At 38.9% G+C, this 23,878-nt stretch overlaps 1 protein-coding gene across 1 annotated transcript in view; it reads right to left on the reverse strand.

The window, feature by feature from the left end:
• The window catches only part of tex264a (testis expressed 264, ER-phagy receptor a), a 69,981-nt gene that overhangs the window by 3,847 nt on the left and 42,256 nt on the right, over positions 1 to 23,878 (reverse strand). The window contains exon 3 of the mRNA XM_040028706.1: positions 4,997 to 5,168. Within this exon, the coding sequence (XP_039884640.1) occupies positions 4,997 to 5,168 (172 nt within the window). The remainder of the gene's footprint in view (positions 1 to 4,996; positions 5,169 to 23,878) is intronic.

Genomic DNA, 23,878 nt, shown 5'->3' on the forward strand with positions numbered 1-23,878 from the left:
TGGGTAGAAAAGCAAAGAGTGGTACACTAGCAGTCATGGATTGGCCTCCCCAGAGCTCAGACCGCAACATTATTGAAGCAGTGTGGGATCATCTTGACAGAGAACGGAATAAAATGCAGGCAACATCCAAAGAAAAGCTTTGAATGTCCTCCTGGAGCCTGGTGAGCTATTCCTGAAGACTACTTAAAGAAATGATAAGAAAGCTTGCCTAAAGGTGTTCAGACTGTCTTAAAGAATATAGGTGGTGACACCAAGTTTGACTCTCAAGCTTGTCTATTTTTGCGTCTGGACTTCTTTAAGTTGCTTGAAGACGTCTCATCTGAGAAGCTTCTTCAGTTCAGAACTGAAGAAGCTTCTCAGATGAGAGATGAAACGTCTTCAAGCAACTTAAAGATGTCCAAATGCTTTTCTTTCCAAGCTCCTTGGACTACAATGACCTGGATGACTGAGAACCTTCACAGACTTAAATTGTTTCTGCAAAGTAGAAGGACAGCCTTAAAATGAAATGTTTTTGACAAATAAAACCGAATCTGACTTGACTATCCCATTAGACACTAAAACACTTTTATCCACATCATTGTCTTTCCGCCTTCACACTCCAAATGAATCTCATCCACACATCTAAGTGTGTCTGCACTAAATCTATCATCAGGGACCCAAACACAATAAACAGGGAGTCTCCAAGCTGCTCTGTGAGGTTCACCATTTCTTTTTATTTGAATCCCAACAATCTAATTATCACATCCAGCAGATCTGATCTTGTCTGGAGTGTAAAATATTACATATGGAAGTCCATTTAGGTCATTATAATAACTATTTATGAGCCTGTTGATTAGCTAGCATGTCCAAACACACCCGATGGGAACAGTCTTGGGTGGCACAGAAAGTGGTTATTTGACACGGTGGTGCTGCTTCAAAATGCATATAAACGGGTTGATGTAGTGATCCATAGTCTATTTCATTTGTGTGTTGCAGTAAAAAGATTGTTCCAAAGATTCGTTTTACAATATAAGGTTTTACAGGAAATAATGGGTCTATTTAGGGTAATTGGGTGGACAGCCCCCCAAGGAAAAACCTCAATATACTGGACAACTTTCACCCTTCACTACAACTGCAAGCAAGTCCTGAAATTGCTAGTGTGGTTGAAGCCTCTGAAAGTCTTTTAGGTAACATTTGCCTAAATTAGTTGTTAAATTGGGCCCATTGGGATTATTAGCAGAGAATCAAGGTCTTGTTCTTCAAACTGTTTGAAAAAGAGAAGAGGATTTTTAAGGAGGTAATTAGACACAGACAGGGCTTCCTTAGTGCTTGGATAAGCAGAGTGGATTGCGAGAAGAGTGCGAAAAGGAATGCATAAACATACATTAAGAAGTGATACACTTAATGGATCATCATATTTACAGATGAGAGCCAAAAAGAACAAGCGTTTTAAGGAAGCTCATCATAAAAACACACTTACACTGCGTTTAATGAAACTTCTTAATTTGGATTGCTTGGTTGTATTTGTTGTTTGCTTCAGTGTGCAGTAATATCATAGTAAAATGTCTTTTCATTCTTAAAATAAACAGTGTACAGCCCTGATGTACAGTTAATGTTTTCAAATATATTAATGAGCAGAGCTGGGCCGCATATATAATATATATTACAGATGGTCAATCGCCATTAAATTGGTATCGGCTTACATATAGTGTGTCTGCTCTGATTGCCACTCAAGACACACTCCCCAGCCACTTCATGAGTTGCACCTTGCTTATACTGGTTTGAACCCTTTTTTGGCATGTGACAAATCCCCTGTTTAACCACATCCCAAAGGTGCTCTACTAGACTGAGATGTGGTGACTGTTGAGCTCATCTAACTACAGTTAGATGAGCTTTGGCGTGTTATCCTGCTGGAAGCAACCATCAGAAGGTGGGTACACTGTGGTCATAAAGCAATGGACATGCTCTGCAACAACACTCAGGTAGGCTGTGGTGTTTAAATGATTCTCAGTTGGTACTGCAGGGTTCAAAGTGTGAAAAGAAAATACTCCCCATAGCACTGCACCACCAGGAGCATGCTGAACTACAGATACAAAATTCTGACCCTGCCACCTTAACTACAACCCTGCCAATAGAAAAAGGACTTCTTTAATCAAAGGCAAATACTCACTCATTCAGAATATTTGGGGAACGTTTCATTTATCTGTTATCTAAAGAAAACTGATTTGACCTCAGTGTTGGAGATTCCTCATGATCTACCTATAAATAGCCTTTTGTGATATCCAAATGATGCTCTAAAATGTTTTAAGCACTGGGCACGTCTTGGCATTCTGAGTAATGGGCATTTAATAAAGATAGATTCTGTTTTTCACAGTGACGATTTATGGACGCTAATTCAAAACCACAGATCACAGCCAAGAAGGAAAACTGCCAAGAAGTGGGTAAAAAAACATTTCTCTGACGGAAGAAACGGTATTCAAAGGCATTCAACAAATATTTCCACAGAAACTGATTTCCAAGCCAATTTTCACAAGTATGAAAAAGCAGAACACACAACTCTCTGATAAAAGAAACTCTTCAAAATAAAATAAATAAATAAAAAATCCACCTCTCTGCAAACTCCACTTATCGTTTCGTTTCTACTACACACAGTAGCTAAGCATTGTTAGCAGTGTCAGCATTGTTCTGAATGATTAAAAAGGCTCTGGGTGTTAAATGTGGAGCATAAAAAGAAATATCACATCTTTCCCAAAAAAAGTGTTTAAAGTGAATGTGACAAATGTTTATACATAATCTTCTGTTGTACCACTTAGTAAGACCAATGTTTATCGAACTGTCTTTGATTTAGTTTGTGAACAGAATAAACTGATGTGATAAATCATCGTTAGACTGGTACCACACCAGTTGAAATACTACAACAAAAGAATAGTTTGAAACTTCGACAAACGCTTTTGTTTTCAATAATGTAATGTTTGCAGGCAGCCAGAGGAGAATCCAGTAAGTCACTGTATAAGGAAACGGTTAGAGGCAATAATTCTCCCTAAAATCTACCCTTTTGTGTTTATTCACCCAAAAACAGCCATTGCACTGACCACCTTGCTGTTGGCTAGCTTTGAGCTTTGCACAATGGACACACCACTCGTCTGCGTGGAGTGAGTCTGTTTGTCTTCTGATCTTAGAGCCTAACAGAGACTCATAATATCTTTTATTTTGCTCCAGCCTCTCTCTTTGATTTTATTAAGCTTAGGCTAAAATATTTTTATACAGACACATCTTTAAGTAAATTCACATGTAGATGTGTCCTTTCATTGACATTGTATTATAGCTGTGTCACCTCTACTTAAAAAAAGGAAACTTTTACATTTCTATTTGGAGACATGTTCATTAGTAATATTAGTTATGATGGGGACATCTTTGGAAAGAGCAAGGCTAGCTGTCTATTCCCTACTTCTAGTCTTCATGGTAAGCCAAACTAATTAACTCTTGGCTACGGCTCCAGACCGAGCACACAGCCACGATTAACGCAGACACGGCGGCACGACGAATTAACAAAAGATTTGGAGACCACTGAGTGAATGCATAAAAAGTAAGAGTGTGCAACGTTGCAAAATCACTTTCTCCTCATGTGATTAAGACACGTGGCAGATCGAATTAATTTGATCTGAATTAACGTATTTAAATGCTTTCTGGCACTTTAGTTCTTTCTTATTTACTTTCTCATTTGTTAGGGAAGCAATAATCAAAACTTTGTCTCGGTCTGGTGATGCTGACAAACTCATTTAAAGTTGTGAATAGCTCAGACTCTCAGTTTGCTCTTGCCTCTCAGAATATGAGAGTCTCCACAGCGGATAAAGCTGCTGTGTATGGAGAGTGGTCTTCACCTCTGTCATGTAATGACGCTTTATTTTAAAGGTGGCTGCCAACTAACCATGGTCAGAACATGTTAGGCCTTCTTCCATATACGTCTCTGAAATTTAAGCTGTGCTTACAAGGGATGTCACACGATCTATTCTTAAGGCACCTGATTTAAATCAACCCATCCCCACTCACTCTGTCCCCACAGAGCAACACCATTTTTGTTCTCCGGAGATTTGTACGCTGATTAAGTCAATACGGCTCTGAGACCAGCCCACAGGTCGGCTGTGATTCAAAGAGTAATGGCAGCATGGAAGACATCGCGCTTGAAGGCACATACTTGTAATGACAGAGCAATTACAGAGTCTCAGATATCACCCGTCCTCTGTGATCCAGGGCGAGAGAGGAGTCAGCGCAGTGGCAGACAAAATAAAAGTTGTTACGCATTTTCTCTTTGTTTGTTTTTAACTGACACAAGCTGTAGGATCAACAGAGTAGAAATGAATGCTTGGTAAGACTGAAATTAGACGACAGCAGTATAACCACATGATGGCTCCTTTTTCACGTGGCATTTGGTTGTCCCTGATTTTTTTTAAAGCTGCTTTCACACATCATTGACTCATCAGGCTAACCACCTCATTGTGGCTAAAACCACTGGCCACATGCTGAGGTTTGCTCTATTGTCACATAATCCGAGAATAGCAGAATATAGCTGCACATCAGCGCAGTCCGGTGATAACTTAACCGATTCCTGTGGTTTAAAGTATGTTTAGTTACCTTACTACTCTCTTACGCTCTCCTACAAACTTCTTATAAAATGTACGCATCAAACGAATTAAGAAAACACCTGAATCACATATCAGATCTCAATGAATGACACATTAAAAGTTGAAAATCTTTACTGATATACATTTTGTAATCCATTGAGAACAGCAAGTGAAAACCGAAAGCATCAATTCTTTGACGGCTAGATTTTAAAAAAGATAAATAAATAAATCACACAAAAAATCTAAACTAAAGTTGTTCCGCTCTGAAAACTGTCCCTTAATTTTGAATCAGACAAATTGACAGCTCTTTCTTCTTGTTTGAGAAATCTTTTTGATGCTGTCACTAATTGCCTCAGGGGGAGCTGACAGTATCCGAGGATGTGTAAAATCTTTACCTGTAATGTCGGTTCCTCTATCGTCGTCCGAGTCCTCTTCCTTCACATCTGTTCTGACCTCCTCTTTCATTTCTGGTACAAAGAAGTCCGTCTGACGAGACAGCGGAACCATATAGTTGATGACATCCGATCTGTAGATCTCAATAGTTGGGAACGCACAAAGCTTCCTCTCCTATTAAAATGGAAAAAGAAAAAAGACACAAAACAGGAAGTGAGATTTACATTATAATATCCTATTACTCTTGCAAAGATAGGCGCGTTCGTTCTGTAAAAACCACAAAGACACTGTCGAATGTCACCTTAATATTTGTGCAAACTTGTGCTTGTGTCTCTAATTGAGAAAGTGATAACCTTTCATAATTACACTGAGCTGGAAGAGGAAAAAGAAGGAAAACAAGCACACAGACAGCATGAAGTCTGACTAGCTTTGAGCTGTGAGAAAGATCAGATCAACAGAGAGCAGACTATCTGCTTAAATGACTGCTTCGCGCACACAAGATAACAGAATTCTACATAATCATCTTCACAATGATCAAATTCAAGTGATGCACAATCTCTGTAAACAAATAACATGCCCTTTTCTTCACAGTGCCAGTGGCACCGGGGTCACTGGTTCTCAAAATGTGATCCCCACTGGTGGAGAATAGAGCCACTGCAGCTGTGGCGTACACGACCAGGGGAAAACTACAGATTTCTGATGGAGTCGAGCTAACTAACTAAAAAAACAGAACTATAATTCTGTTTTTTTATCTTTGGTGGTAGGATATGAACTTTTCTGCCTTATGTTGTCAGACATGCCTGAAAAAATGTTTAGGAAGCAGTGATGCAAAGGCCCTCGTGTTTCATTTGCATGAAAAAGGTCTGAGCAGACTCAATTAACTTCAACACTGAGAGTAAAGGACATCTTCAGTTCTCACTGTACCCATCATGTTTTTCCAAGTTATTGTTTTGCACTACAAAAGCTAAACACAAATTTAAAACACCCAAAGGCCTCATAAAACTGCTGGTTAAATCCTTTCTTTCAATGCTTCTCACATAAAACACGACAAAGAGCGTAGGGACCGAGGACCCGTGCTGAAGGAGTGTGATGAACACCTCAGACAAGCAGAAAACATTTCAAATATGCAGTTCAAAAGTGCCTTTGCTGATATAACACTATGTCTTTCACACATTAATATGTATATACTGTATCCCCTTCTATGTGAGTTCATTAAAGTTGCATTACCATCTACATCAGTGCGTCTACACTCTCCGCAAGAAGTATATGCAGTGAGTGGAGAGTTTATAAATATTATACTATATTTTCCTCTAAAGTGGACATTAGCCTTTCATAATTTTTCTTTATGCTTTCATATAGTTCTCAAGGGACTGCAGAGGAATGAGCTGTGTGATGAGCGGCAGAAGCTGAGGTGAGCTGCACAGGCTGGTCTCAGCTGTGATCGGCTGCAAAGTGACATATGAATGCTGGAATGCACAGACATGAACACAAGTCAATAAAAATCCCACGCAGTGTTTTTGCCCTTGATTTTATTTTTTTATTCCTTATGATTCATAAAAAAAGTTGCCTAGTTGTTCACTTATAATAGAGATCCGGCTAAGGGTAACACTCTGTAGCTACTAAAGAGAAGAGAGCTCAGTATGATGGGTTGTTTTACATAATTCTTTCTCGTTCCTCATATTAAAGGCAAATTTATGACTGTATACAGCTGCTGGCTGTGAGCACAGCTGCAGCTGCTCTGTCTGGCTCTTATAGGTGAAGCTGTGGCTGGATACAGTTATCACTCAGCCTTCAGACAGCTGCATTCGAAGGTTGACTCTGTGGTGCTGTGAATATGTACGGCTGTGCTATTTGCTTCTGTGACAAATGTGTTAAACCGCCAACCCCATTACAGCACATTCATCACTGCACACACACACGTGCAGTCAGTGTTCTTCTCATTAACAGATGTGTCACAGTCAGAACTGCAACAGCCCAAGTACAGCCATGGCTACAGTGACCGCTTTGTCATACCAAGGCTGCCACACTGAGGCTGCACCGGCCTGCCTTTACATTGCACAGATTAATGCATACCTATGAGATTTTCTCTATTGGTGAAAATGATTAAAAGGTGGTGCAAAAGTTTTGCAAGGAGTCCAGGAAAACCCGACCTTTTTGGGTCTAACTATATTGTTGTTTTTGTATATTTTTGGGAGCCACATTCCTGACATTTTAGGACATAAGCATTATGTGGACAACTGATATCAGCAAATGGCTCCAAAACACTCAAAAGATTTCATAGTTTTGAGCTGTGCTTTGGGGCATTAAATCGCTACAAATATGCCCTTTACCAACACCAAAGCAACCTTTAACCATAACATTTCTCCACCATGCTTGAAAGATGGCTTCAAGCACTCCTTCAGCATCTTTCCATTTGCTCCACATCTAAGAGCTCAAACACACATGTGTCTATACACGACACTTCTTTCCCCCAAAACTGTCTCTGTCCAGTGTCTTTGAGGTTTTTTTTTTAACCACTCTTAATCATCTCCTTTTTACTGGCCAGCCTCATATTTGGCTTTTTTTTGTTGCAACTATGCCTAGAAGGCCAGCTTCCAAGAGTCGCCTCTTGACTGTGTGTTGATAATGGTGTTTGGTGGGTGCCATTTAATGAAGCTGCCAGTTGAAGACCTGTGAGGCGACAAATACATCAAACTACTTGTCTTCTTGCTCAGTTGCGCTCCAGGGCCTCACACATCTCTTTCTATTCTTGTTAGAGCAAGACCGCACTGTTCTGTGGAGGGAGAACTTGCCAGCACTGCATGCGATCTTCAGTGTTTGTCAGTTTCCCACAGCTTTCATTTCTTAGAACAAGAGCAAGAATAGGAATGTTTACAGCTTTATGGGGGGCCCCTTTTAAGACTTGAATAAAACCTGCAAAGAATTCAACATTAACTGAATAAAGAAGTGTTTCAGATTTCAGCCGTGATGACAGGAAAAGGAGTTTTTAATGATCAGTTAGGATTTCGCTTGCATTAGAGAGCAAAACGTGCCATTGACACACAGGAGTGCGCTTTGCTATGAGCGTCTGTATAAGACAACATTCCATTATCATCATTAATGGCATTCACAAACAATTTCATTAATTTAATTTATTTTTTATGTACATGTCTTTAAACTTAATAACAACATATTTAAGTGATAACTTATTTTTAGCTAAAATTACAAAAAATCAATAGAATGAAAAAGTAAAAAAATATGCAATGCTAACTACAAGTAAAACTATAAAAGCATTGGAACAAAATGCCCTTGAAGTATTAAAAGCACACAAAACAGAAAAATTGCCTAACTGATGTCTCGGTATCTCCTGCTGAAACTGAGCAAGCCGGTGCTAATTTGAGCTACTGAACCTTGTAAACATAGCTTTTATCACCAAGTTTATATATATCTTTTTAAATTATTACCACACAAAGTAGAAAGTAACTGTAAAGTAGAAGTTGTGAAATAGCTTTGAAGATACTCGATATTTTTCTATTAAAAACAGGAGACTTCGAATAGAAGGAAACATGCAGGGAAAGCTCCAGGGAAGTATAACTCTAAAAATGTGACTTTGCACCATTATATAGATTTAAATATGCTTATTCTATTCACTTTTTTTTCTTCGACTAGCAAATAAGCGAAAATGACATTTACAAGAAGTGCTTTTGGTTCAGCTCGTTAGTTAAACCTCTCAGAACTGAAGTGACCACTTTGATTTTTTTTTAAAAAAGCAGTTTCTCCCCAAAAAACAAAAAAACCCTTAAACCTGGTGCACTTTTCAAAACTTCTTTTTGCTCTTTGAAAATGTTGCGAGGTTTATTTATTTAAATCTGCTGCTGGATAAATGTGTTGTTATGTTGAACCGCACTGCTGATTTCTCCTTAGCGCACATATTCGTTCCCACGTGGAAACCTTCGCGCACTCGCTCTCTTTATATTACACAGTATAACTCCACTGTTTGAATTTTTATGCTCGCGCTGCTCTTCATCTCACCATGCAAATGTTCATAAAGGTCTCGTCTATAAATTTAAGTGAATGTATAGACTTGCTGTGTTGTCATGGTTATGTTACAAAACAAGCTATTCTGAGCTCTGAGGGGGAAATAATGAAAGAAACAAGTTGGATGGCCTAACTGCGGTAACCTGGCTCCATTTCCTATGGGTCAGGGTGATCTAGGTTGACTGATGGGTTTTAATCTAATCCTTGCAAAATAAGACTGTAGGAGCTGGTATGAATCACCTGGCTGCAACACACAGAGGCTCCAGCCTTGGGGCTCCTTATGCAAATGAGTGCCCATCTCCTTGAACCTACTCCGATAATGAGCAGAGAATTTGAGACAAAGACAGTTCACCATACTGTAGGCATACATGTATCTCCAAGGGATACGGTAACAGATAAAAGAAAGAAAAGCACATATAAGAAAGGTGTAAACCAATATATCTGCATTACAGACAGTAAGAGTTACTTTAAAACAGTCATTTGTTAATAATTTTCCATTTCTTTCCATAAAAGATTCTTCCAGCAGTGACTGCAAGATGTTATTTAAACACTTGGCTGAATCTGATGAATTAATGGTTACCACAACATCAGGGAGACAGGATATAACTTCTATTATCTTTGGTACAAATACAAATTTTTGCCTTTAACACAGGAAATGCAAAGTACTTTCTTTTGCAAAAGTCTCATACCTGAATAAAAAAATAAATGAACAAATAAAGCAACACAACAGCATGTGAAGCTACAAGAGGCACAAGATGATGCACATGTTCAATAATCCACTTTGCAGGATGCCAGTGTGTTATAAAGACAGCTTATTAGAAAGCACAGGATTCTGGACCTTTTAATTTTGTAAATCATGTCATGCATATTACCAATTAATTACCAATTAATACTATATAGTGATTTACTGACACATATATTAGCCCATCTCAGTCCTGAGGAGGAATGTTTCTATAACATCTTATCTCATCTTATCACCTAATCCCGCAAAATGGAGTCAAAAATCCTACTTGTGACCATTAATGTAAAACTCCCTGCATTGTGGTGTAGGTCCCTGTAATGGCACTAAAGTAGTTCCAAAACATTAGGGCACGGTCCGCTGGGTCATGTGGGTGGAGCTTCTGTGTTCTTTGGGCTGGCGGTGTGGTTGCTTAAAATGCAGCAGTGTTAAAGTACGTAGATGCCAAAGTGACATCAATATAAATGTACACAGTTTTCCAGCAGGGCATTCAGTTGTTGTGACAAATCATTGGGCACTTACTTAATTCACAAACGCACCACTCTAGAGCTGTTCTTCAAAATAAATGTACTCCACATTAAAACAAAATTTGCTTTAACAGAAACAGTGAATATCATTACTGCACTCCTGCTAACGCATTAACAGTGTTACGTTGTTGAATATATTTATTTTGAAAATCATCCTAAAAATTACGAGTGGTGTGTTTTTCACTTCCATTAACATATTTTGCAATACGAAGTTGATTTTTTGAAAGCTTTTATTCTAATTTTCCGATTATAAAATCTTCACATAGGTTTGTTTATTCAATCATCTTCCCTGCTGCAGGCATTTTACTACACTTAATCTGTGGTTATAAGATTCATTTCTATTGTATCTTCTGTTGCTCTTTAAGGTATTTCAAAGACCTCAGTGACAGTTTTTTTAATTACTCCTTTTGCTGTCGACACAAACAACTACTTCTAATTACACAGTAATTGATTCTTCACTTTAACTGTACTTGCCTTTATGAACAGTGCACAATCAAAAGGCAATCTCTAAACTGAAGTACCCAAAGTAACATTAACATAATTAGCTTCTTTCTGTCTTTGATGATATTTAATGAAAAAATACTAAAATATATACGGAAGCAGAGTTTTCAAACATAAGCCTACCTGTTATAGCTGGTAGGCCTATGTTATAGCTATAGTCATAGCTGCTCAAGTCTTCTGGCAGCATTAATCTTTACACCTGACAGTGACTTCTGTGATAGATTTTTATGAAGTTAACACCTGTATTTTAGGGGGATTGCACTTCTTTTTCAGGAGGCCTGATGGAACCTTTTGGAGAACAATGACCCACGTTGTGTTTGGTGCTGTTTGTTTTGGCTCTAGGATAGGCCTCAAGGACAGACTAGTTGCTTTTTGATAGTGCAGAGGCACAATTTGTTTCCTTATCTGGAGAGCAGACATAGAAGGGGGTATATGAAACTCTGTGTGAGATTAGAACATCAGAACAGGGATGATGATACCTGCTGTAATGTGTTTTCATTTCTCCTCTCCTTGATATTCAGTCATTTTCATAATAAATATATTCATATTTTATACTATTCTTCTGGGTCCCTTGATTATTTCTGCATGAAGAAAACCTCTCATCATAACTTCTTACTAACCTGCTTTTGTTTACTCCAACATTGTTGGGTCCCCCCCCACACCACCACCACCACCACCTTTTTTTAATCAAAGTATTTTTTCTTGTGGTAAATCCTCCTCAGCTAATATAAAAAGCAGGAGGTCTAACATACATTAGTTTATTTCACAAGGCATTATTACTGGTACTGATTGGAGCATAATTCACTATCATATGTTACATAAGTTTCACTGAAATAGGCTTGTTCCATATTACATGTTATACACAGTGTGTTTCATTTGTCTTACCTGTTTAAATGATTACAGCCATCTCATCTGACAGCCAGCAAAAGGAAAAAAACAGCAACAACTAACATCTATTATTAAACAACGATATGTACAACAAAGGGGTCTGATCTGTGGGGGGTATGTTTCACTGACCAGTAATCTATGCTTACTGTCACCGGGGAAATAAATAAAGAAATAGCAGACAGATTAACTGTCATAATCAAAACTCGCTCCCGGCTTGAACGTCTTAATTATACGACAAGCAAGATGTTCTCTTTCCACCCAGTGGCCTTTTGTGGTTTCTGCCTGTCTGCTCTCTGATTGGGTGCCATCTATTTCCCGAAAGCTTATCATGGAGTCAACAAGCTTCCACTTAACCTGTGTCTTGAAGCTGCTGGGAATGAAATGTGCTCTGCTGCAGGATACAGAGGCAGATGGCTGAACCATCGAAAAACAGGTCACTGCTTCCTTGCCCGTCGCCTTCTAGCAGACTCAATGGTTATCATCGTCACGGCCACACTTTCCAAAATTCCTCATCACATTAGGAAATGATTACTGATGACTAAAGACTTAATTGACTACATTTAAATTAACAGCGGATACAATTTAATGATTAATATTTACTATACAAAATAGCCTTTTCTTAATTTTTCATTAATAATACATCTGAAGGAAAAGCTCTTGTGCTTGCAAATAAACAGAAGATAATCCCCAAGTTGGTGATGTAAACAAATCAGAATATAGTGGAGGTGTGAAATCCATTTATAATTATGTGCAGTCAAGTGCTAAAGGCACAGAAGTTTGAATTTCAATAAAAATACACCTGCTAAAGTCACTACTGTATTTGGTTACATTTTGTCTATGAAAAAAACACATTTTAATTAGAGAAATCAGACAATCTGGAGTTTGACTTGCATGATAGCTCAAAACTCTGGGGCCTGCTGTTTGCTGACAACAGTAGAAAAAACATATATGTAGGCGTTGCGGCAAAGTGTAAGACACAGAAGTGGGTGATATCCATCATATATCCACCAGCCACCCCTCATTTTTTTATGTTTTGCTTCAGAGGAGCCAAATATAATGCATTACTGTATTAGTTACCATGTTTTCAGTTGAATCTATAAAAACTGGCAAATATCGCAGTTTTAGGCATATCTTAGTATGAGGAGTGAGTCCTTAAAAATTTAGGAAACTGGACAAGTGGACGACAAACGAACAAGTGACAAACTTATAAACTATCAACAACAGATGAACAGTATCTGAAAGTCATCCTTAAGAAATCCACCAAAAGCCTGACACAGGGTCTAAAACATGCATCTGGCCCTTCAGTTGATCCATCTACTGTTCACGGACGCCTCACTGGAAATGGTCCCAGTAGAAGTTGGCTGTCAAGAAGCCATTCTTAAGGAAGGGAAGGTTGAGGTATGTCAGATTAAACAAGAACTGGACGAAAAATGTGCGGCAACAGGTGTGGTTCAAATCGTCAAATATGTATGCAGGAAGCCAGGAGAGAGGTACAACAGGTATCTACAGCCAGAGCCTGCGCCTGTAAAACACAGTGGAGGCTCTGCCATGGTTTGGGGCTGAATTTCAGCCAGTGATGTTGGCGATCTTGTCAAAATTGACAGAATTGTGAACGCAGAAAAGTACTATCCGATTTTGATCCACCACACAGTGAGGGATCATCTTGACTTAGAACAAAACAAAAGTCGACCAAAATCCAAAGAAGAGCTTTGAATGTCCCACAAGAAGCCTGGAGAACTAGTCCTGAAAACTACTTAAAAGAAATGACAAGAAAAGTGCCAAAGAGAGGTTCAGGCTGTGTTTGAAAGTAAAGACAGTCCGACCAAACATAGACTTTCAAGAGATTTTGCCTTATAAGCTGTATTTCCATGTAATGTTTGCATATAGTTCAATACATTGCTGCACCTATTTCCCACATTCCCTGCAAAATATAAAGAAATCATGGGTATTGTAGTACTCTACCTTCAAAATACGCATCACAATCTCTGGCACATGGCAGAAGTTCAAAAGCAAAGAAAACATAAAATGTTAGAAAAATATGTTATTTGCTGCATGTATTGTTACTACAATACAGCATTTCATGCCTACACAGGATATTTTATCTTGTGTGTAACCATGTCGGGATTTCCTCTGGAAAGAAAAGTATTAATTAATATCAGTTGCTTGGCCGATATAGTGTACAGGATTTTTAACCAGAAAAGAATAGTATCATCTTGGCTTAGGAATGCTTCTTGTATCACATACCTCATTAGGTAATGAGTAATTAATCAGGCTCTATCCTTAGAACAAGACAAGTACTGTGATATTTACAGGATCTCACAAAATGTCCGTGGAAGAAGAGGTGTGAAGTGAACAAACATAGAACAAGTCAGTTTGAAGGAGAACGAGATGATTAAACAGAACAAAGGACACAGGTTGAAGCATCAGTTCTGTGGATGTGCCCTTGAACACAGTCTTATCCCCAGGATAGTACTCTGACTGACCTTTTATTAATACTCACTTCAAGATATAGGCAGTAATTCCCCCACTGAATCAATAGAAATGCCCCCACTTTTAATTACTGCTCATAAAGCAGCCTTCCAGGAGGAATATAATTGCTACTGCAACAATCAAGATCGGTATATCAGTCAGATCGGTCTCATAAAAAGTCTTCTCAGGTGAGATTGAAATACATACTTTTTCACATTAATTTAAAAGCAACTGGTTTTCTGTCACTTATAAGAAAATATGAGAAATGATAGCAGCTGCTCAAATGATTGAACGGAGACAACAGTCAATTTTCTATTATTACCCAAGTCTGACAGGATTTCTAGAGAACAAAAGCGAATGACTTGAACCCTAATAATTTCCAAAAAGTTACAATGTTTTGAAACTGGAGATTTAATTGAACCTTCTGACAGATTGAAAAAGAAATGACATATTAAAATTAAATAATAAATTAAATATTATTTTGCACATATGCATTGTTGTGCAATTTATTCATGTTTTTCAGGAAAAAGAAATCATACTGAGGATGAGGAGGTTTCAAAAACTCACGAAAACCCATGTATCGAATATGGAACAAGTGGCATTACAGTGCCAAGTTAGTAGTTTATGGTGATATAACTACACCTGTGGGTTACTCAGGACTGACTGGGACAAAAAGGTTTGTGTTTTCATACTGTGTTTCAGTGTAATTAGAGTGTGTGTGTGTGTGTGTGTGTGTGTGTGTGTGTGTGTGTGTGTGTGTGTGTGTGTGTGTGTGTGTAGGGAGAACTACAAGACAAAGATAAAGATATAGGGGAGAATCTCCTGGGGTTTTATAGTCTTTGACCTCTCTGGCAGCAGCTCAGTGAACACACAGTATCCCCTCCTTCAACAGAAACAGCAATAACAGGAAGGTGAACATGGATAATAACACCCCTGGAGCTTCATTTACTGCATTGCTTAACTAACTCTGAACTGACCCCCCCCCAGAGTAACGAGGCCATAAATACAGCAGAAGTATTTTAGCCTTTCACATATTAAATGTATTCTATCCTCTTAGGTCTGATGAATAACGCTAACACAAACAATCATTCACTTGCAGCGTTGCATACTTGCAGACGTGTCTTGAAAGATGTGATATCAAAAAAAGGAGATTTTCAAAGATCTGAGCATTAGGTTGGTTCTTCCTTTCATGTCTCAGCTCTCATCTCCGGGTTTGTGTTCAGCTCAGGAGCTGTTCTGGCTGTTGGCCAGAAAAAGAAGAGGCAGAAGACACAGGAAAATCTCACTTTGAAAACGCAGAAGACTCACAAAGTCGAGGAACAACCCACAGCAAATATCAGGAGGTCTGACTCTAGATTGACCGAGACACGGGGGTCATCCTCACCTCACTGTGTTCTTTATATTTTCAGGGATGCAGTGTGTTGTTTGTCAGGTCCCATGGATAAAATTTAAACTGTGAGCAGTGGATAATTTACCCAGCATCCTTTTCCGAGACCAATACTACATGGTGAATTTTGTTTTAGGAGCAATAAGATGTGTGACTTTACGCCTTACCGCAACTACAGTTTGATTTATTTGGGGACTATTCTTGTGATCTAGCTTAATAATCCCTAATAACGAGAGCTGTTCACCTCAAGCTGTATTTTGTTGTTTTAGCTTGTTTTCTATTCTTTTTTTAACACACTACATTGTTGACAATTGTGTAAACTATCACATAAAGAAATAGATCAATTTGTCAAAAAACCTGTGTTCAGATTTGATTAACTCTTAAAGAAATGGCAATTCTCACTTTTCAAACTCCTGCTAGAATCATTACTCCCAGCTCAAACACCATGTCTCAGCTTGACGTTCGTTGTCGTGCAGAGTTGCAGATGTTAGAAACTTGCCGCCTTAAATAGAGGTAGGCAAAGCAGACTAATATGGCCAAACAAATAAAAAGCAAATTATCGCCCTTCATCACAGCTCCTTTTACTCCGTGTAAATCACTAAGATGTTATTTAGGACTTTAAAATGTGCCGATCCTATCGGTGAGTTAAGTGTATATTCCATAAGTGAGTAGCCACCAGGGAACCCTATAATTGACTGTCCCACATGACTGAACGCAATTTGTGACAGGTAGCCCATGAAGGCAGATTACAGTGCAGTAGGTAAAAATCCATCCTCACACTTACTCACTGTTAAAGAACACCATCACACCTGATATAGTTATGTTACCTTGTGGGTTATTTTTGGACTTTTTTAATTGTATATTTGTTGAAAACATGCTAGCTGTGTGGCTTTAAAGTTTTTTTTTCCACTACCTTGGTCCACACTCAAAAAGTTTCTACAAGTGTTACAACTATGTACTGTTCCTGAAGGATTTAGCACACTGACCTCGATAATTCCCAGACTTCTGAAATATTAACATGTTAAGATTCACTGTACCTCAATTATGGTACTTTGGTAAGCACAATTGCTCATCCTATAAACAATGGTCTCTCTAAACTGTTTAAAGTAATTTCTAATATAGGACATGTTTGAATAACCCAAACTGCAATACTTCAGTTTAATTTAACTAAGTTAACTAAGCAGAGTAAATCACCTAATCTGCCCAGCTAATAGTAGATCTCTTCTTTAAACACAGCTAACTATCGTTAAATAAACTAGCGATCCTAAAAGGCTGAAGCTATAGTGTTGTCAGGAGTAAGACACACTGACAGCCTACCTCCGTGTCGCAGGAAACATGTGAGCTGTGTAGCAGCAGTGAATAATGAAAGGAAGACAATGTTCATTCAGCCATGTAGTAAACTGCTAGCCCAGTGCAAGCTGGTAAAAGAAGCTTGCCTCTAGCTATGGGTGTAGGTCACTTCATCATAATAGGGTATGTAAAGAAAACAAACCCATTCATACACACATGAACATATGGACACACTTGGGCACATTTATTTATAGATGGATGATTTCTCACCCCGGCCCAAAGGCACACAGAAATGAAAATTAATACAAAAGGTAGGTGACTTCTGGTGATAATTGGTGACAGTCTCCCGAGTTCCCTCTATCCCCTGGTCTATTTACTCCCACTGCACTATTACAGCCACAATCCACCCTCCTCACACCCTTCATAACCTCCTCACCCCTTCCTATCTGTGGAAAGAGACAAAAACTCTACTTCACACCTCTGCAGAGGTGTCCAATTCAGATTGTCCCTTATGGTCACACACTTCTCCGGAACAGAGCATTTTCATTCTGCCTCCAATAAGGCTATTTTCTGCATCCCTCTCAGCAAGCCCAGGCCTTCTCCATCACCTCTATCACCTCCATGCTTCCATGCCCCAGTGGAAGTGTGCAGACATGGCTGGCTGGAGGTGGCAGAGATCTGACGACTGAAAATTGCATTGCTGCAGAAGGCAGGGTGATGGGTTTGTAGCAACCTCTCTGTGCACCTGTGCAATCAATAAGTACACAGCCTTCATGAGCTACAAGTATAGCGACTCAGTCAGCAGCTGCTGTGGCCTCCAGAGGTCTCCCAATTGATCTGATGAGCTGGCAAGAGGTAAAAAACAGTGAGAGTGGCTAATTCCCAAAATGTTCATTATAAATCCCATCTTACTTGCTTGCTTTAGGACACACAACATGAAATCAAAGTAAAAGAACAGGCTAGTTAATATGAAACTAGGAAAAGGTACCACTGATGATCTGTTCCACCATATTATAATGTATGCAGTGTCTAGATCACTGCTGATGAATGAAACATTCAACATTAGCTTAGACTTTTTATGTCTTTTAGATTTATTCCCATTTCTTTCTTTAGTGCTATCTGAGCAGTTGAAGCACTACTATGGTCCACGCTGAAATATTATATATATAAAATAAATTTTTGATTTCTGAGGGTATGTCTTGAAAATATCAAATGGAATGCAGTGCAACCTGGTACAGACATCCACAAAGCTAAAATAAATAAATAAATAAAGTCAGTTCACTTTGTTAATGCCACAAGCAAGTTCGAGTTTCACATACAATATGCAGCAAAGCCCTGGATAAATTGCAACAAATATAATAACCACCACAAATAACTACCATGCTAAACAGTTCTGCACATATGCAATGAAGCCCTGAACATTTCTAGATGTTTCCACCAAGGGGGGCATATGAGAATGCAAATATCTGATGAAATTGAATCTGACATTAAACAGGCTTTAGCCTGACACCACAAAATAATTGTAGTGTCCAGAAGTACACATGTGAGAATACCGGAGGCGGTACAGTGTCAGGTGTGTCCTGCCTCATGTTCACTCTATTTAGGCTGCTTGCTCACACAAACCACGGTATCTCCATTAAGGAAAACTTATCTATCTTTGCTCTGCACCACATACATGTCTGTTCCTGATCCTGCAGACATCTTCTGAGATCCATGTGTGAACTTGTAACCTTTCCCCTAATTCCACTATAAGACTGACAGTTGCGATTTGAAGTGAAATGTCTCCACAACCATAAGATGGCTTTCCAGATAAAATGTTTGGATTTCCAAATAAAATATATCTGCTAAACATCAGGATGTTGAAATAGTCCAGGCCTTGAGGTTTCACTTCAAGGCAGAGGATGCCTCACACAATACGCAATGACACAGACAGGCTGAATGAACAAAAAGTTCTTCTCATAACGTTTACTACAGGTAAACAAATGCAGACAGAAAACAAAATTTAACAGAAAGCATCAACAGAGCGCAGGAAGGCTGAGTACAAACAGGATCCAACAAAAGACGATCTAAAAGAGTAACTGAAAACAAGACGGCAACGGCTCAAAGGAAAACACAGGAGCACACAGGAATGGACAATCAGAGGAAGATGCATTGACAACAGGAAGCAGACGATACAAAGTGTGTCTTGGGTATTAAGACACAGGTGAACCCAATGAGGGTAGGAAAAACGTTCAAAAAGAACAAACTAGAGACAAACTAGGTAACTTCAAAATGTGACTGGAAGTAAATGAAAAAAGAAAATATGCACACAGAGACTGAAACCACCGACAGGGAAGCAGGAGGGGAAGTGTGAAACAATAAAAACACAAGTAAGGATTTCTATGATATCAACAGTTAGTACAGCTACATGCTGGGGTTTATATTGGGCTTAAGGCCCCATCCCATATACATAAAGTCAGAAAGCCTACAGCATGCTAAAACATGTTAAAGCAAATCAATAATAATAATATTAAGTGCACAGATGTTGCATTGTGTCTGTTTTATGTGAAAATATCTTATTTTAAATTAGCTATTGCAGTTTTTTTTTAATCCAGCATAAGCATTCACTTACATTATCATGATTTATATGCCTGAAGGTTTTGCACTGAATTATTCACATTTAAAGATCAGCCTGGGTACCAGCAAAGTATTTATATGTTTTAAAAAAGGGGGCAGTGTTAAAAGGGTCTCTCCTAAACTCTTACCAAGCCTGTAAACAAGCTAAGTGAACTGCAGAGTTCAGCTCTAAACACATCCTCTAAGAAGGATACTTAATATGCCTTTAAGACCTAAAGTAAACAGTAGCTTTTATTGTGGCAGTGAGATTTCCCTCTGAAAACAGATTTAAGAGTAAGCACGAGGCCATTAAGAAAACCATCGGAGAGGTTTGCAGTCAATTAGTCCTGAACATTAAGGCTTCAGGAATCAGTGAAGCACTACATGGAAAGCAGGATACAGAAATGCATGAATATAAATCATGACTCGTTTTAAATAGGCAGAAAGATTCCCTCCTTTATTTGGGATATTAATCTGAGAATCTAATGTTTGAGATATCCACATATCTGTTCTAATGAGATACAATTAGGATAAGGGGATGAGGACAGTGACTGTGACACGGAGAAAGAATCTATCCATTTTTTGCTTTTGCCGGGATCTCATCTGCAGAGCACCTTAAATATTTGCCACAATGAAAGTCTCTACAAAGTGCTGCAGCTTCTTTGCACAAGCAAACCCGGAGGCATTTAGAGGGCCCAAGAAATTATTAGCAAATAATTTTTGACCTGTCAAGTGAAGAGGGCTCAATTTTACGGAAATGGCATTTTGCTAAGTTTCAGCAGTATAATGAAGCTCTACAAAACCTAGGGCAAAAAACTTGAATTGTGTCTACGTCTCAGTGGCATCCTTAAAGAGAGCCACACACAGCCAATCAACTTATATACACAAATCCTGCCCAGACATAATTTAAAAGTTCTGAAAGGCAGCAGCAGAAGAAAAGTATTGTCCAAAGATAGAAAAAGGTGTGATTAATGTAGCGCCGATGTGTTTAATGTGGCGGTAATGAGTTCTGCCAAGTATTTTGTGAGATTTGGCCAAAGAATGAAATGACAGACAGGGCACATTATAACAAAGAGCTGTGAGTTAAAGACCTGCACAGGATAAAAAGGAAGTAAGGGGTGATGAAAATTATTCCTTCCACACCTAAAATTTCATAATCAGCAGAGAGACACAGAATTCTGTTGGCCAGGATTTACTTAGTGCAGTGTCTCCAATTAAGTCCACAACAACCTGGCCTTGTAGCTTTAGAAATCAGCCATAAGGCATTCAACATCATCTCTTTGAATAAACCATGGCTACCCATCCTTGGCATTAACACATGAAGAGAGTGCACATAGCAATCTTAATAAATCACAAATCACAAACAGGACTTATAACATTTTTACAATTCTCATGTTTGCCTTGAAGTTAAAAACACCCACACTTACTGTATATTCTCTACAGTTATGTGGCTAGAGATGCTGCTTTCCTTTCACAAACAAAATTTTTGTTGACTACACCCCTCATCCCCTGGCATTCAAAGTTCACAGCAAACAAACAATTACAGTTGATGGAACTGAAGACATAAAAGAAACAGTCTAAGCAAGATTATGAGAGAAACGTGACACTCAAATAATATAGAATCTAAATCCATATATGAATCCTTTCTTTAAGGATGGGCTCAGCACTCTGTAGAGCAAAAAGTATATGTATCTGCACGCTCTTTCTTTCGATTAGTACCCAGAACTAATTACCATAGGTTTGGCTTTAGCACAGACTGATTGGTAAATTGACAGTTTTGCCTTCCAGCTCAGCTCTCACGTCACCACTACAGGCAGGCACAATGCCCACGTAACTGCAGATGTCCCCTGACCAACCTGAAGCTCTATTTCCGAAGATACCGGTAGTCTCTCCCTGACTCTCATCCCAGCCACTGTACAATCAGCTGCACATCATGCTTGAGGCCATATTATAATCAAGTTAACACAACCACATTGTCTGAAAAAGCAGGGATTTCCAAAACAGAAGTTCTCCTATCCCCAGCTATGCTTTAAGGTCCTGTCCATGAACAGAGATGAGGGGCAACTTATGCCAAGAAACACTGCTTGACTTTGTACCAGGCATGTAACTATGGCCCTAGACCCTGTACTTCCACAGTACCCCTTCTCAGCTAAACCCCTGGGGAACCCAGTTCGCATGCTTCCCCAAAGCACATGTAGACGTCTCTCATTTAAGTGCTCCTTCGGCTGCACGAGAATAAACCCAGCTAGGATCGGCATTTCTCTGCCCCGACCAAAGCTCCCTGGAGCCAAGCCCTGATTTCCTTTCCTGAGTTGAGGCCAAGCCAAAGTTCTTCTCCGTTGCCTCCCCAACCGCCTGCCACACTCCAACCTTTCTTATTCTACGACCACCACCTGGAGCCTTCCCACATTGTTTTTTACATTTTCCAGTTGTACACAGTGCTATCAAGTTTAAATGAGCCAACACAAAGGCGACATACTAACATCCTCAGCATTATTTTGTCAGTACATACAAAATCTGTTGCAGCGCGTAGTGGCTAATAGGACTTTAATTAACTCCAATAAACTACACATAGAGCCAACAAAATTATAATAAAGAAGGAAAACAAACTTCAGTTTCAAAGCCACAATCAGTGTGAGTGGAAGAGAGAGAACAAAACAGGAAACTCAAACTAATCTTTTGACTAATGACGTGTTTTAAGTGGTACCAAGGATAACAATTTGTTTTCGCATCACGCCTCCATCCTTAAAGATCACAAAAATCACAGGGAGGGATGGTCTTATGTCAGACACAAGACAGGAACTGTTGGGTCTGGGTTAAAGTCGCCATTGCCCTACCGCTGTCCACAGGGCAAGAACCATGTTTAAGCCACAGGCCACCCTTTATTAAGGCTCTGTCAGCATGGCACAACGGCAGCCTAATGGTTACAATTAACAATCCCTACTGCTGACAGAGCCCCTATCAGAATGCCCCCTGTGTGATACTTGCAGCCTGATCCTGTTCTAATGATTGTGTTTTATGGGTGCAGTGAAAAAGAAACCTGAGCTAAAAGATGGAGCCAGAAGATGAAGAATAGAGAAAGAGGAGGTTTAGAAATAAACAATAGCGCTAAAATGGGACAGAAGTTTCAGATAAATCTAATCATGAATGGAGCTTTGAGAAAATAACACAGAATGCGGCTCTTGGGTTTAGACAAGGAATGGTATGCAGTGCTGAGATATACTGTAGTTATTGGTTGGAGAAAAGCACTATCATATAACAGTATAATAAAAAAATGAAAGAAAAACATTTTTTCTTATAGGTTTGGTTTTATTGGGTTGCTGCAATGATAAACACAAACGCCAATATAAACCATCTTCATACTGGAGACACAATTTTCAGTTACAATTTTAAGAAGCACATATGTGTTCTATTGCTACATTTTCCATGTCTATTACATTGAAACAACATACAGGGCAGGGAGAGGACAAAGATAGTTTTACACTGATCTGTAAAATTATGTTGGCTGTTGTTTGCTGGAGTCAACCCTGAGATTGGGGAAGAGCTGAGAAGTCCTATAAATAAAAGCTTCAACGTGGTGGTTTCATTTGTTTAACCATCTGTTTTATCCCAATTCCATTTCCTTCAATCGTAGCATATTCTGTGGATGAACAAAGCCGTTTTTTTCCATCAAGTTTTGAAAGCAAATGTATTGCTTTATTAATGTCAGTTCGTTTTTAGCTGTTTTAATGTTCCCATCTAAATAAAGAGCAAACTGCTCATTTTAAAATACCACTTCTTTAGTTATTTAGTTATTCAGAATAAAGTTCAGATGGTTATTGGCAGTCACAAGAAAACAGGCCATCTGGAAGTGTGAGAGTTTTCCTCGTGGAGCGGTGGAGCAGTGAGCTGGTCATGAGTCTAACAACGCCAAATATGAAATGAGATTGGAAAATTCTCATGTTGTTTGATCCTCCTGACCAATTGACTCCATACAGATGTTAGTCTGGCAGTGTTTAAATTAGCATTTGACAGTTTTTTTCCCCTCCTGCCAAGTTTACTATAGAGTTGCAGTGTCCTTAATTTATATTCAAGTTATTATGTTGAAATTGAAGTAAAAAAAATGTTCATGAGCCAGAAGAGCTTCAATTAATTAAATTCATTGGGTTTCTGGAACTCTTTACATGATTCTTTCAAAAGACATCCTCTCCTTTGGTTTGATTATGGTAGCGGAGAGTGCTAACGCACCAAATATAAAGGGTTTTGCTGAACAACCACTCTGATGTACCTGTTCAGGGTGATACGCTTGTTGTACAGCGTTCTGTTGATGACAAGTGGCTGCCAGCAAACATTTTAGGCTCTGTTGCCTAGGTGATGCTCTAATGTATGTACCACCATGTGATTGAATGAGAGTGTCCATGAGTTTGGTATCCTTCATTCTCACTTGTAGTCACTTCAATCACTTGCCTAAAAATTACTAACTGGTTAACTA

Source organism: Simochromis diagramma, unplaced genomic scaffold (genome assembly GCF_900408965.1).
Source record: "Simochromis diagramma unplaced genomic scaffold, fSimDia1.1 OVJJ01000483.1, whole genome shotgun sequence".
Lineage (NCBI taxonomy): Eukaryota > Metazoa > Chordata > Actinopteri > Cichliformes > Cichlidae > Simochromis > Simochromis diagramma.